General features: G+C 39.5%; 1 protein-coding gene across 2 annotated transcripts in view; it reads right to left on the bottom strand.

The window, feature by feature from the left end:
* cecr2 (CECR2 histone acetyl-lysine reader) overlaps window positions 1-14,821 on the bottom strand; it is a 42,415-nt gene that overhangs the window by 11,455 nt on the left and 16,139 nt on the right. For both annotated transcript variants that reach the window (XM_005174362.5, XM_002666820.7), the window contains exons 2-6: window positions 5,292-5,386; window positions 1,731-1,914; window positions 1,471-1,598; window positions 1,305-1,379; window positions 1,104-1,171 (exon numbers count right to left, since the gene is read on the bottom strand). In XM_005174362.5, the coding sequence (XP_005174419.1) occupies window positions 1,104-1,171; window positions 1,305-1,379; window positions 1,471-1,598; window positions 1,731-1,914; window positions 5,292-5,386 (550 nt within the window). The remainder of the gene's footprint in view (window positions 1-1,103; window positions 1,172-1,304; window positions 1,380-1,470; window positions 1,599-1,730; window positions 1,915-5,291; window positions 5,387-14,821) is intronic.

The following is a 14,821-nucleotide window of genomic DNA, read 5'->3' as shown; positions in this document are numbered from 1 at the left end:
CTGTGTGCTGTTTGTGTTGCTCTGCAATAACACTTCTGAAACGCTAGCTGGCAGTAGGTTTTTATGTTGCTCTATGTTGAGTTTCTTTGTGGGTGTTTTTTCTGAATGCTACAAGTAGCTAAAACTCACTCATTCAGAGGCGGAAACCGGCGAAGGTGCAACAACTTTAATCATAAGGTAAACACAAAACAAAAGTTTCCATTTGGAGCTTCTCCACGAGACTTGACACTTGTAATCACTCGTTCCATCAGGCTTGCGGCTCTCACCACAGCCCACGCTCGTCACCACTACCCAACTGACCAATCATAAAGCTTGCGTTTTGCATCGTTGCGATGTATAGTATTTTGTGAGAGGTGCACATCAGCGTCAGCCATGGCGAGGGTTATAAGACCACGCAAAGGCAGTGCCAGACCATGCGCGTGCACTCAATGCAGAAGTATAAATCAGCCCTTAATGGATCAGTGGTTTTCTCACATCACCTCAGACTTCAGTTTCTCATAAAATCATGACCAATTAAATGTGCTCTAGTATCTTACATGCCCCGCCCTCTTCAAGACATTCATTTGATGTGCTTGAGCTCAGCCACTCACTGGTAGAGCAATGATAAATCAAAATGCAATTGGCTGGGGTTTTTTTAAGCGGGAGGAGCTACACTGTCCCACCCTCTCTTCATCTGTCAGTTGAGATTACGTCAAACATCGAATTATAAAGCACATTTCAAAGCACTTTACAAGACCTCTAAATTGTGATTTTACGATTAAACAAAGCAACCTAATAACAATCAAATCCCTCTACGTCTTCGTAGCCATCTAGCAGCACCTAGATCTTTGATCTTTAGGAAATCACTTACGCCAGCAGTTGTAGATTGCTTACAGAGTTACTAGCATTTCATTTTAACTTGTGTCATGAAAGCCCCACATTTCATGCTTTTGCTGAAAGAGCATTTCATGCACATTGCAGCAGACATTGCAGCTGCCTTGGGCACTGTAAGCCACTTACGATGCAGAATAAAAATGAAGGAAAAAAAAACAGTTCTGCAGTAACTCCACATCTTGTCAGCTTCAACAAAATAAAAGTATCAAACCAATTTTCCAATGACTCACCAATCGCAGGTTTAGTTTCCTCAACCCTTTCGTACTCTTCCTTGACAGAGTTCACCCCCTCCTCCACCCTGAAACAGATTAAAACCATATCTTTTTAAATATTTACAAGATAATTTATAATTAACTACAAAGAACCAAGCAAACTCTTTGTACAACATTATTTCATACAACACATTTAACAGATAATTAAAGCGGTCTTACACTGATAAATCAATGTCCTCTGGCTTATTCTTTGGAGGCCTTCCTCTTCTTTTCTTCTCAGAAGCTTTATCGTTACTATCAAATAATGATTTGCAGCTATTAACATACATTTTGGGCTTTCAAAGAAATATTAAAGTTATTATTTCTAGAAATTGTATCTCCATACCTGTATTGGGGAGACACCACTTCGACTGGCTCCTCTTTGTATAGCCTTGTACCGTAAAAGTACCAGTAGAGGGCTCCATTCCCGTCCTGGCCCAGAGGCTCAACACGCAAACTGTCTGAATCCAGGCCCTACAAAATCCAGTATTTCTTTTTAACTGGAACCAATTTGGATAACTTCTGATAGGGTATTGATCTACTGCAATTTTCTTTTTTATTTAAGGCAAAAATTGTGACTATGACAGATGTAAACAAGATTGCTACCTTGAGCCTGTCGAAGACATCAGCAGCATCAAGGCGATAGTCACAGAGTCTGTGCAAAAGCTCCACCTGTGTGCGGGTTGGTAGCTCCTCAAATGGATGCTCCTTCAGTGGATTGGGCTTTCCTTCTTCTAGTTCCCATCGGTAATTGATAATATCTTCCAGGTAACCGCTAAATGACTGGATCCTGAAAAGAACAGAGGCATGTAATAACAATGCATTTTATATCTAAAATTAGCTCTAACTAAAGTTGGTTTCTGTGATCTAGACAAAAAAAAAAAGATTAATTTAGTTCTAGACTGAACTTAAAGATCAAACAATGGGAAACGTTATTTCAATGAGCAGAAAAACCCAAGTACGCTGGAGCATTGTCTTTTTACAGACACAAGATGCCTTTAATTGTTGTGTTCATATTTAAGACAAACCGCATCAAAAGTGGACAGAGACCCATCTTTTTATTAAGGACCAAAGTCAACTTCAACCAGAGTTTGTTTTAATCTAACCAAACCTGCCAAGTGTGAACACACACATAATCAACACATCATGACCATTTTATTTTATGACCATCAGGGCTTTTCACCTTGAATTTAAGCTATAATGATGCGCTAATAAATTATTCATGATTTAACTTGTATAACCATGTCTTGATGTGATGATACATGCTAAAAAAATATTAGTTCCGGATGGGTGGGGTCAATTTGATTAACCAAAAACCCTGTTTCTGCCGGTAATGTGCAGGGCAAGGGTGAGCCTTAGGAAAACAACAGAGAAGGTAGAGTGCAAAAAAGGAGAGAAAGAATAGGCTTATCTTGAGAAAGCAGAATGATCTCTCTCACAGCTGCAGGCCCCCTGCCATTCCATCTTTCTCTGCCTCTCTCTCTCATCCGTAACACTCCCTCCCCCATTCTGCTGGGGCGTTTAGCACATGTAGAATGAAAAGGGCACTTCTGTGAAAGGCCAGTGCCCCGCGGCCTCCCCCTGGATGCCAGTTGCTGTCGAATCCAATAAAACCCAGCGTCCTGTTAACGGCCTGCCTGAGTATGCGAAAGGGATCATTCTTGCCTACCCAGTCATCGACCGGACTCCTTTTTGCTGCTGATGAGGCACCGCTATGGAAGGGAGCTCCCTTTAGGGGCCAGTCATTCATCACAGCTCTGACTCACAATAACTCACACTCTTTATTGGGATGGGGCCCATGGCCCCTTGACCTACTACTGCAGGTAACAGCACTACTATGGGCAACTGGTCATATGCAGATGGAGGTGGGTTGAGAGTCAAACACAGTCAGGATGCGAGTTAGACAATACAATGTGCAAGGCCCTTCAAGAGTTTCTAAAACGCCAAAACAATACAGTAAACTCATATTTCAAGTTCAGTACAAGTTAGGTTAATCAGCAGTGCTTCACTGTAAACTTAATACTATAGAATACACAAGACAAGTCACTCATATAGTTTTAAATGGTCAAAAGCGTAACGGTCAGTATAGTGAATGAAGCCTTTCCTACTATAACAGGAGCCAATCATTGATCGCTATTGACTTTTCTTCAGGGTGAAGCTCAGACCAGACGTGTGCTTTTACAGACATAAGAAATAGATCCAAACAAAGCTTGAAATCTGTACTTTTAAATGAATTTAAATGAAAAGTTTTTTGGCTTTATAATCTGTATGAAACGAACATGAGTTACAGTCAGTCCTGTCAAATGCACATCACAGCAACAACTCAAATGCCCACAAACTTGTAAACAGAGTTGCTGTCATTTCTGGAGGTGATTTGCCATCAAGACCAAGTTGTGGATTACTTCAGAAGACCAGCGCGATCAGATGAAGCATTATCCAGAGGATGATTATGTGTAGAACGGCCACAAATGAGATTGGTGTCGTGATCTTTTTCCTTTCGAGTGAGCATGCTGATTTTGTTTGATTAGAACATTTTGAAATGAAACTCATGAGACAGTTGTTGTTTAACTTTATTAGTGATTCCAAATATGTAATGTAAATGCAAGCTTGGCAAACAGTTTTGGAGAATTTGATGTTTTCCCAGTCAGACTTAAAGAGCCCATATTATGGGTTTTTGAAAATTCCCCTCCATGTAGTTTGTAGCACAGCTCTAAGTGAAGTGAAGTATTCAGCTAAGGCTTAAATCTGTTAGTGTACAGTGTTTAAAAACTGTTGATTCATCTATAAAAGAGTCGACTCATAGTGCTTCAAACGAGTCGCCTTGATACCGATTCATTAGGTGTTTCGCCATGACGTACGAACGAAACCAAGTTATTCACGTGCACGCGCAAACCCGGGAGATTTCAAACCTGAGGACCCGCCCTCTGACACAGAAACCCCGACACACACACACACCCACAAACACACACACACATACAAACATGCCGGTCGATTGAAGTCACACTGCAGATGGATATATTGAGTCTCTACCCAAAGATGAAACCTCAGCATTATAGCCAAGCAGTTGGAAACTACTGGAAACTTCTGGAAACTACATGCTACAAAGAATACTTCATCAGCGTTTGTTAAAGGAAGGATCAGTAAAGAGTAACTTACTGATGGATGTCAGGATGGATTTTTCTTCCTCCATTTCTCAAGTGCAAGTACGTGCGATTAAAGTTGCCTCGTTGACTCTAGCTTGCAAATGTATTTAGTTGTGATTTGTTACTTGTAACCGCGTGTACTGTATCAGGTTAACTGGCTATATTCTCTTATCGCGTGCAAAGTCACGTTAAAAACGCGACGCGTGCTGCTTTGTTAACGGAGCTCCGTGGACGAGGAGTAGTGTGTGTGTGCGCGCGCTGTCGTCCGGAGGTGTGTGTGTTTGTGTGTGTGTGTGTGTGTGTGTTTGCGCGCGTGCGTTGTCGTCCGGAGCAGGGTTAAGTGCGTGTGTGTGTGTGTGTGCAATATGTGTGTGTGTGTGTCTGTGAAAAGAGCAGAGTGAGAAGCTAGGAGATCTCCTCAACTGTTTTTGGAGTTTTTGCTCAATAAAATAGTTAGTCGTCTGTATTTTCAAGTCCATAGTCTGTATTTACATTGACCCACTGGCAGCTAAAATCCACGCCTACACTATCGAGCGTGTATGAACTGTGATTACTTTTATATTGCTGATTAGCTGTTTGGCATTTCACTCTCTGACTGAAGGCAGTCGACCAATCGCAACAGACTGTCATCGGTCCAATCAGCGCAGATTAGCTTTGGCTAAGGAGGGGTTTGGGAACAAATGAATCACTGGACGATTCATACAGGAGTCGCTGGGATAATTAGGTAAAAATAAATGCAGATTATAAGACCACGAAAGTGTTTTTTGACCTTGCATGCATATTAAACTGTTGTTGGAGACCCTTACAACCAAGATATGACCTTATTTCATGTATAAAATGGGCTCTTTAATGCCCGAGCATACGGTCTTAGAGGCTTTTCAAAGATGGCTGCCGATTAAAATGACTTGACAACATTAATAATTACAATTTCAAGGCTCCTGCACCATCTCTTTTGGATATAAATGTCTCATTTACAACTTTAAAGCACAATGGAAGTGGGAAATACTGATGATGGTACACTTACGTGATGTCGCTGCGCTGGTAACATCCTTTTAGCAGGGAGCAGAGAAGAACTGAGAGGAAATCTTGGTCTTGTTTCAGTAGTGCTTGCTCCAGTTCCTATCAAACAAACCAACAGGGAATGGAGGTTAACCATAACAGCAGAGTTGAGTTTACCTAGCAGTTGCTTTTACAAACTTTGACGTTTTTATACCACTCTTTCACTGATGAGAATAGATTGCAGCTAACAGGACATAACAAGGGGTGTTCACATTAATAAGAAATGTTATGTTCTTCATAGGACAGTTTGACATTATCTGTAAAACAATGCAACCTCATGTTACAAAATTCATTGAGGTACTAAAGCTAATGGTAAGGGTATGGAAAAGCAGAAAATGTTTGACTATCCTTTAAGGCTGTCATTAGGCATTACAACTGAAATGAGAGAAGGACAAATCGTTGTTATAAGGAACTGCCTGTAGAGTGATGGCACTCAACCATAACCAGTTCAGGAACTAACCTGACAACCTTCCTTTGTTTTCATGAGCCATGTTTTAACATCACCCTCTGTGCTGAATGCTGGGTGAATGTGTCACCATAAATTTGATCTTCTAACATATAGGATTACAATTCTACAAAGCACCTTCTCACACCTTTTGACTTGGGTAACCGTTCCCAATGCTGTATAAATCCTGTTGCTTATAATCTTATCCGTTTGCTATCTTAGCTGTGTTGATGTTAAAATGGTGTACTCACTAGACTAAAAACAACAAAACAATTAAAGTGATTTTAACAGTCACAATGATTAAGAATGGTTATGAGAAACGTCTTCAATCCTAATGTGAACCAACATTTAAGGCTCATTCCCTTTTAGGGTTGATCTATGATATATTACCATCATGAGCTTGGGCAAGACACTCCCTATCAGTATCATCCAAAGGTATTTTGCTTATAATATGTGTACAGCAAGTTTCTTTGGATAAAAATCTCAGCTTAATGACAATTCCAAGCATATTAGAAGTTTGAAACTATAAGGCAAAAAAACAGAAGGAAAAGCAATAAGTCAATGTCAAAATTAATTAACAACTACTACTTCAAGTACTACAAGAGTGTAGTGTAAAAAACACCTGACTTTCCTGCACGATGTAGGATATATAGTAAAATCTGTAAATGAGTGAAGACATGCTTGATAAAGCTTCTAGCAACAAGATGGAACTGAGGTTTAACCTTGACCCCTGTCTTCTTCTATTGTGTTTCAGCTATTGAGGGTTTATGAAGCGGCAGTAAGTGGGACTGCAGACTCCAGCCCACTGAAAGGAACAGAGGAGAAGCTAAGCGACAGCATGAGTCCACATCCACAGCTAGGCCTGGTCTGACCCAGCATGCACTTCTCTCCTCAGGATGCCCAATGTCAATCTAAGAAAGAGGGAGGGAGAGATCGACAAAATGTAAATGGCCAGTGTTCCATCGTCGGTCCATCTCAAGGAGCTTAGCGACTGCAATCGCTTTCTTTCATGAGGACTCAGCGAGCCACTGAGTCCCTCAGGCAACAGGGAGCACTTTTCAGCTCCTGTATAAAACACAACCCCCCACCCCACCTTTACCAATTCAGAGCAGAGTGACACTACAAAATTAACTCAAGGGTGAGAGAGGCAACCCATCCATTCTTGGTGAGATTCACTCAAGCTGCAGATTGCCATTTCTCTCTAGAGAAATGGCGGAGAGAGGGGTCATGGAGGGTCAGTTCACACACCTCCTGGCTGTGGAGAGGCGCGGAAACCAGGAGCCCAGTGTCAGCAGAAGGAAAAACAGAATGAGTGCTTGAAAAACAGGATGAGACACGTTTCAGCTTAAGGTTAAAAAAGCGATGTCCTTAGTTTGTTCTCTTGGAAAAGATGGCAGTGGTATTGCTTAACATGCTGAATCTATTAAGCTTTTTTAGGCTGATTGCAGAAGCAATTTAAAAGCTATTGATTATACCCTCCAGGCATTCAAAGAGTCCAAAGTGTCCGTGAAACTTCTTATTGAAGGGCTGTTTGGGCAGGAAGTCCAGAGGTGAAATGGACCCACCGTAACAAAAAGGTTTATAGCCTGGACAAATTTGGTACCTCTTCATGCCTTTATCTATTTGCATCCATCTCTCTACAACTCACTCACAAGGCAAGTGTTTGAGGTTGTCAGGAACATCCAGGGTTGTCTTCGAGTGATGAGGCACCCTGGCCTTCTGCACGTCACTCAGATCCTCCGTTACGCCTACAAAACTTCCTGGTCTCTTGACAGTTAAAGGGCCAGAGTGGGCCCATCTATCAGTGCAGCCACAACTTTGATCACATTTCAAACCTGAGGCCGACTGAGGGGGATTAACACAACCCCACTTTGCTTTTGAAGTGCCATTCAGTGGCTCAGATGGCAGAGAAGGGGAATGAATGTTGTGTGTGTCCTTTCCTTCACAAAGTCTCCTTTAACAGCTCCCTGAAGCTCTATCCTCAATCTTTTTGCTTAACCAGCTAGCAAAACAGGTATGGTAGGTGCACTGCACAGATTATCAAGATGATTGTACTTGATGACTCATTAGGAGAAACATTTTCAGTCAAGCCCAAGGTTAAAGAAACTGCTTGCCACAGATAGGAATTCTGTCCTTTACTAATCATTTTTTATGTTTTCAACAATTTCAATTCATACAATGAAAGTCAGTGGGTCTAAAACGATATTGGACCAACTGAATTCCACTGTATGGCTAAAAAGTTGCACATAATACATTGCTGTGTGTGTTCTACAGGGGAAAAACACACAGGTTTAGAATAACATGTTCTAGGGTTGAATAAATGATGATGGTTAATTGAAAAAAATATTAGTAATAAATCCCTTTTTTCTTTTTAAAATAATATTCAAATAAACTGACATTGTAGGTCATGCTTTCACACCGGGTAGCACTTTATCACAGGTACTTTTAAATGGCTAGTTTAGTTCCCCAAAAATACTTATCCTAGCCTAATTATTTCAGGTTTTTGAGGTGCGAACCAGCCAAAAAGCGAGTACGTCTGCCAATAGTTAAACTTAAACTTTCACACATAGCTATGAGAGTCAGGTCCAAAGCAGTGGACCAATCAGAAGAGCCCGGAGCAACTGTTGCAAGCTTCTGTTCAAAGTAGAAAGTTGGCATGACAACTGATTTAGGTTGTACTTGCACCAGGCGTGGGTGCCTTGAACTGTGCCGAGGTGCGCTTGTCCCCCTTCCCCTCTCCCCCTCGGCTTGCACCCACACTGGAATTTTATCTTCCATGCCGGAGCATGGCTAAGTCATGGATGATGTGACTGCTACGTTAGGAAGAGAGGCGCTCTTGCTCCATACAATAGAGATTGCTTTAGTTATATTGTGTTATTTTAAGTCATTTGGGATGCGATGACACAGCAAAATATTTTGCTGAACAAATCCACCACTTTTGACTTCTGAACATTTTCATGAAAGTCATCATACTGCAAATATTGGGAGGTTTGCATCTTTAATAAACTAAAACAGTTTGCGTTCATTGAAAAGCAAAAATGTTTAATAAATTCATATGAAAAAGTACCTTAAAAGTTACGTCCCTCCTTCAGTTTTGCACTCAGGCGCAGTATGCTTGTAGTGTGAGTGCAAAGCGCACCTGAGTGCAAAACGAAAGCCACATTCACACTATGAGCAACTTGCAGCAGCAATGCAACAAGTGACCGTTCATTTGAACAGAGTAAACGACTTCTGGCGAACTCCATCTATGTGAGTAATAGCGACCGCTGGAGACCAGGTTAGCGTTTCGAGTGACGCAACAAAGTTGAGAATGCTTCAACTTTATGCAAATGAAGAGCAACTTTGAGCATCAGCACAGTAGAGCTCAAAGTCGCTGTTAGTGTAAATGAGGCTTGAAGGTGTGACGTGACTACTGAGCCTAACTGAACTGCACTGCACTCTGGCAAAACCTCTTCCAACCAGGCCCAGATCAGCCAACTGAACAGCGCCCGGGCACGATTGAGCACTCAAACTTGTCAAACGAACTGGGAAATGGGGGTCAAATGTGACAGATAGCCCAGTGTGAATGAATACACCCTTATTTAGTTATATCATGGCGGAGGAGGTGCTTGAAAGGCTTAACATAACAGGTTTTAATTTTTTTTAATGGGTCCATTATATATGTTCATAATAGTGCGATGTCCATATGACGTGATATGGTGTGCTTTTTTAAACCCATTTATTAGTGCTGCATCTCACATTTATAGAAGCAAAGACGCGTTCTGGGTTAATGAGGTGCAGTCCTGTTACGATATCCATTTTTAGTTGTACGATATATTGGACCCAAATGTATTGCAATAGACGACATTGTCATTTTATGCCACTTATTATATAATGCCAGATTGACAATATCATAAATCAAAGTACACTCTTCTAAAAAACACATAATATCTTATTCTTAAGAATATTTAATTATAGTAATTTTAACAATTGAATAATTAGGCATTAAAATTAGAATGTAAAAACTTCAGAATGTAAAAATCAAAAATCTGCTTCCAGATCTATTTTCAGTTGTCAGACACCCACATGAAAAACACTATTGTAATTTATAGTAAATACTAGTGTTTTTTTTTTTTTTTTACATACTGACTCTGACACCTCCAATAGAGATAGAGATGTTGCACAATCAGCTAAAATTTTGCTAGAATTGGTTTTCCTGTATGGGCGATATGTATTGCATCATTAAAAATGATTGAGCTCATCTCCACGTATGCGATAAGTTGATATATTGATTATTGTGACAGGCCTACTTAGGTTGTATATTTAATCACTCTCAGAACTAACTAACTGAATGTTGCTGATAAACATTTGTGTATCTGCCATTACAGAGCATTAACAAAGTGGAACCGCCCCCCCCTTATCAGTCCCTGGTGCACAACAGAAACTCTACAGATGGCACATGGGCAAAAGGTCTAGCTGATTAACGGACCAACAGGAAGAAAGTAAACGTTTATCTGTATAACGTCCTGAACTGTATCTCTTGATGTCACACTTTCAACCAACATAACAGCACAGCAACGTTATGGATCTTCTAATCATGGAGTTTTTTAAGTAAAGTGTTCACAGTGCTACAGATTCTACTAAGCAGCGCTGGACTGACGGTTGTGGATAACATACAGTGGAGAGATGCATTACAGATAAGGTATCATTTCTGTTTTCCCAAGAAATTAATCATGCATCATTTTACTATGCAATAGCCAATTGCATATCTGACAATCCCAGCTCTTATTCACCCTTTTTAAAATTTGACCAGTGGAGTTTATGTAGTACAAGTTCCATGATAATGTTCCACGCAAAAATATCCAAAGCATGCTCAATAATATTTTTGCAATAATATTGCTAATAAGAATTCCAGTTATACAACCCACCAGTCAAATCTTAGAAAGGGTCAAGAACAGAGCAGTCTCAAAGCCAGGTGCAACAGGTGGCCATGGATGGGTGGCCAAACACATCCAGGGATTGGGATCACTGCACAACTTACTGAATGGGGATCATTAACTGTTGGAAACCTCCCCTTACAATGGCTATTCTCATGTCTCTTGCACGGCCTCTGCTTGGTGGTCTTGTTGCCAACATCTTGAACAGGATATTGGCCAATACCACCAGGTGCAATAAAGTGCTAATGCATAGACCATTAACACAGTCTAGTTTGCCAGGGAAAGAAAAACAAAATGGAGCATTGAGGCCGACTGAGTGACTTAACATATATATAACACCACACCAAAAATCTTATCAAATATATCTCTAAGTAAATGACACTTGGTTAACCAAACTGATGCTTGCACAACCTCAAGCTTGCTGCTTTTACCGGCAATAACAACTACTATTGCAGAAATAGCTTTCCATTACTTGCATCAGCAACATAAGATTATTGCAAAGCAGGAAACACAGTTTATGAGATTATTCTCCTGGTAGAATAAGTCAACAGGTTAAACTAAAACAAGCATAAAATTACCTCAAAAACAAACTTTACTGTCATTTTAAGAAGCATTTATATAAAACAACTTGCAACATATGTTTTGTAGTTTCTAACATTAACTCAAAGTTTTTATTTTTACATTTTCCTCTGTTCACAATAAATTTATCAGCCAGTTCTCATTACAAACATGGGTAAATGTTTAAAAATGTGTTTTGAAAGAGCACAGGACTAGTAGAAAGTCTCTTAGTCGTTAGTCTTTCTTATTTACTAAAATCACTTATCATAAGTAAATCAAAAGACCACAGTCAGATTATGCATTTGTAATAAATGATTGATTATTATTAATTTGATAATTGTGCTACAACACATCTTAATTTCTGATACAGTTAAAATTATTAAAAACTTGCAAGTAACACTAGTTTTTACTCCTTGAAGCCTCATTTATACTTCTGCGTTAAGTGATCGCCATGACCTGCACGTAGTTGTGCATTTATATTTCTGCATGCTGTTTGTGTTGCTCTGCAATAACACTTCGAAAACACTAGCTGGCAGCAGATTTTTATGTTCCCCTCTGTCGATTTTCTTGGCGGGTGTTTTGTTTTTTTCTGAACGCTAAAAGTAGCTTATACTCGCTCATTCAGAGGCGGGAACCGGCGGATGTGCAACAACTTTAATCATAAGGTAGGGCTGCACAAATAATCAAAAAAAGATTGTAATCTCGATTCAGCCCTACACACAATCTTAATTCAGCTTCTCTATACGATTCAGCCAATTATATTTTCAAGTCAGGAGAGAAGCATAAATGCGGTCGCACAAGTCTTCATAGCAACATGGACACCTCCAAATGGCATGAAAAGTGTCACATACTGTGTTCATAAGGTATACTTCACCCAAAAATGTCATTTCTGTCTTAATATAATAATGTACTCTGGAAATCACATTTCAAAGTTAGGATTATGACAAGCATTTGATCTGTTTTTTTTTTTCTTTCATAGTATATATACAAACTGTGCAAAGAATAAATGCTTACTGGGTCAGTATAACTACTACTCTTGCTGATATATTGTTGAATATAATGCAAGAGGTATTCTGATACTGATTATTTTATCAATGAAAAAAAAAGGTCTAATGTTGTCATTAGCCCCTTTCACACATACAGACCTTTCCGGAAAATTACCGGCAATTTTCCGGAAAGGTTGTATGTGTGAACAGGTCCTTTTTGAAAATACCGGTAAATTCGTTCTGGCTATTTTCCGGAAAGAGAAGTTGTAACATTACCGGCAATTTGCAGGAATGCTGCGCTGTGTGAATGCAGAAGGAAGATTTCCGGAATAAGCTCGTGCACGTCTAGAACGTGCTGACGTGAGACGTCTGCTTTAGCCAATCACAACAGTCAGACGCATTTACGTCCGCGCGGTTTGTGAGAATAAAAGCCTTTGAATATTTTTCCAGACACATTTAGCTGCTAGAAGTTAGTCAGATAACGTTTATATGTTCTTCTTAATGCCAACTGTGCAAATAATCATCGATAAGATGCTTATGATAAGCCGTTGTTTGTTTACCTTCAAGCTTTGCGTGTGCCCATGAAACAGCCTGTGAGCGTCAGCACACGCACATATTATGAACATCTCGACATGCGAATATGATCCAGTGAAAGTTGTTTACAATATTGATCATCCACAGAGTTTGTAATTTAGTCAAATGTTTACAAATACAAGCGCAGCCGTTTAAAGCTCAATTGTGGTGAATGATGTCAGAATTTACCGGTATTTTGGAATGGATGTGTGAATGCTCTTTTCCGGAAAATTTCCGTAACGTCCTCGCCTGTGTGAACAGCGCTTTTTTGAATATACCGGTAAAGTCGTTCCGGAAATTTTCCGGATATTTACCGGTATCACTGTGTGAAAGGGGCTAATGACAAATGACACACATGCAGTTGAAGTCAGAATTATTAGCCCCCCTGAATTATTAACGCCCCTGTTTATTTTTTACCAAATTTCTGTTTAAAGGAGGGAAGATTGTTTCAACACATTTCTAAACATAATAGTTTTAATAACTGATTTTTAATAACTGATTTATTTTATCTTTGCCATGATAACAGTAAATAATATTTTACTATATATTTTTCAAGACACGTCTTTACAGCTTAAAGTGGCATTTAAAGGCTTAGCTAGGTTAATTAGGTTAACTAGGTAGGTTAGGGTAATTAGGCAAGTTATTGTATAATGATGGTTTGTTCTGTAGACTATCGAAAAAAACATTAGCTTAAAGAGGCTAATAATCTTCTCGCAAATTTTTTTTTTTTTTTATTAAAAACAGCTTTTATTTTAGCCGAAATAAAACAAATAAGATTTCTCCAGAAGAAAAAAAATATTTTCAGGCATACTGTGAAAATTTCCTTGCTCTGTTAAACATCATTTGGGAAGTTCAAAGAGGGGCTAATAATTCTGACTTCAACTGTATGTCTCAAACATAATAATTCAACATTAGAATTATAAACAGTTGTTTTCTGATGTCATCACTTTAAAATGAATTAACAACCGGGACATATTTGAAGTTGGTTCAAGTCCACCATTCCCAGTCTATACAAAATTTAGCATTTTAACCAACAGAAACCCTTACACATAGGCCTAATATTATAAATGTTGTTTTACCATATGTTTGAAAATTAACAATATTAATAGCCTACTCAAATTAACTTTTGTTGTGAAAAAAATAGATATCTTGATTTTAGAAAAAAAAAAAAGTGATTCTCATTTTAGCCAGCATCGTTCAGCCCTATTAAATACAAAACACAAGTTTCCGTCTAGAGCTCCATTACAGGATTCAACACTCGCTGCATTGGGCTCACAGCTCTCAGCATTGCCCACACTTGTCAGTGCTACCAAGCTGACCAATCACAGAGCTAGCGATACGCATCGTTGCGACGTGTAGTTAATTTTTTGAAAGGTGCGTGGCATTGTTAGCCACGGCGAGGGCAATACGACCATACATGAAGGCTTGTACATGTGCTTAATGCAGAAATATAAATCAGCCTTTAAATCAATCTCTTTTGGCAGTTGACGAGTGCTAATTTTAAAGTCTGTCTAATCTCAAACAACTCATGTAAGACTCAGATCAACTGCTTAGGAGTTTCAGACTTAAAAGTGTAAAACATTATTACTTTCTTTTAGTAACAATATGTAATCCATGCATGTAATAATAGTACAGGACTGACACTTTATAGCAGGGAAAAGGCCAAAAAAGAAAGACCAATTTTAAAGTTTAGGGTGTGAAAAAGAGGCCAGAGCAAACTGACGTTGACTATATTTAACATCGAGACCCTTGGCGAATTGAATGCACCATGATTCAAGCACAACCAGGAAACATGAACATAAGCCTAACAGACAACTATGGCTTCTCTCCAAACAACTGTTCCCAAGAGCAGATAAGTGGGTCTAGTCAAGGCCATTGTTACAAACTCAAGCACCCCCTCCAGCACACCCCTCCAAAACACACACACAAACGCTTTACACGTACACACTCGCTCCACCACCTCCACTGTAGGCTGACGGTCTCCCAGCCTCCCCCACCATCCAGCTCCATCCTGCGG

The sequence above is a fragment of the Danio rerio genome, chromosome 25 (assembly GCF_049306965.1).
Source record: "Danio rerio strain Tuebingen ecotype United States chromosome 25, GRCz12tu, whole genome shotgun sequence".
Lineage (NCBI taxonomy): Eukaryota > Metazoa > Chordata > Actinopteri > Cypriniformes > Danionidae > Danio > Danio rerio.
The sequence above is the reverse complement of the archived record's forward strand: the minus strand, read 5'-3'. Positions and strand labels throughout refer to the sequence as shown.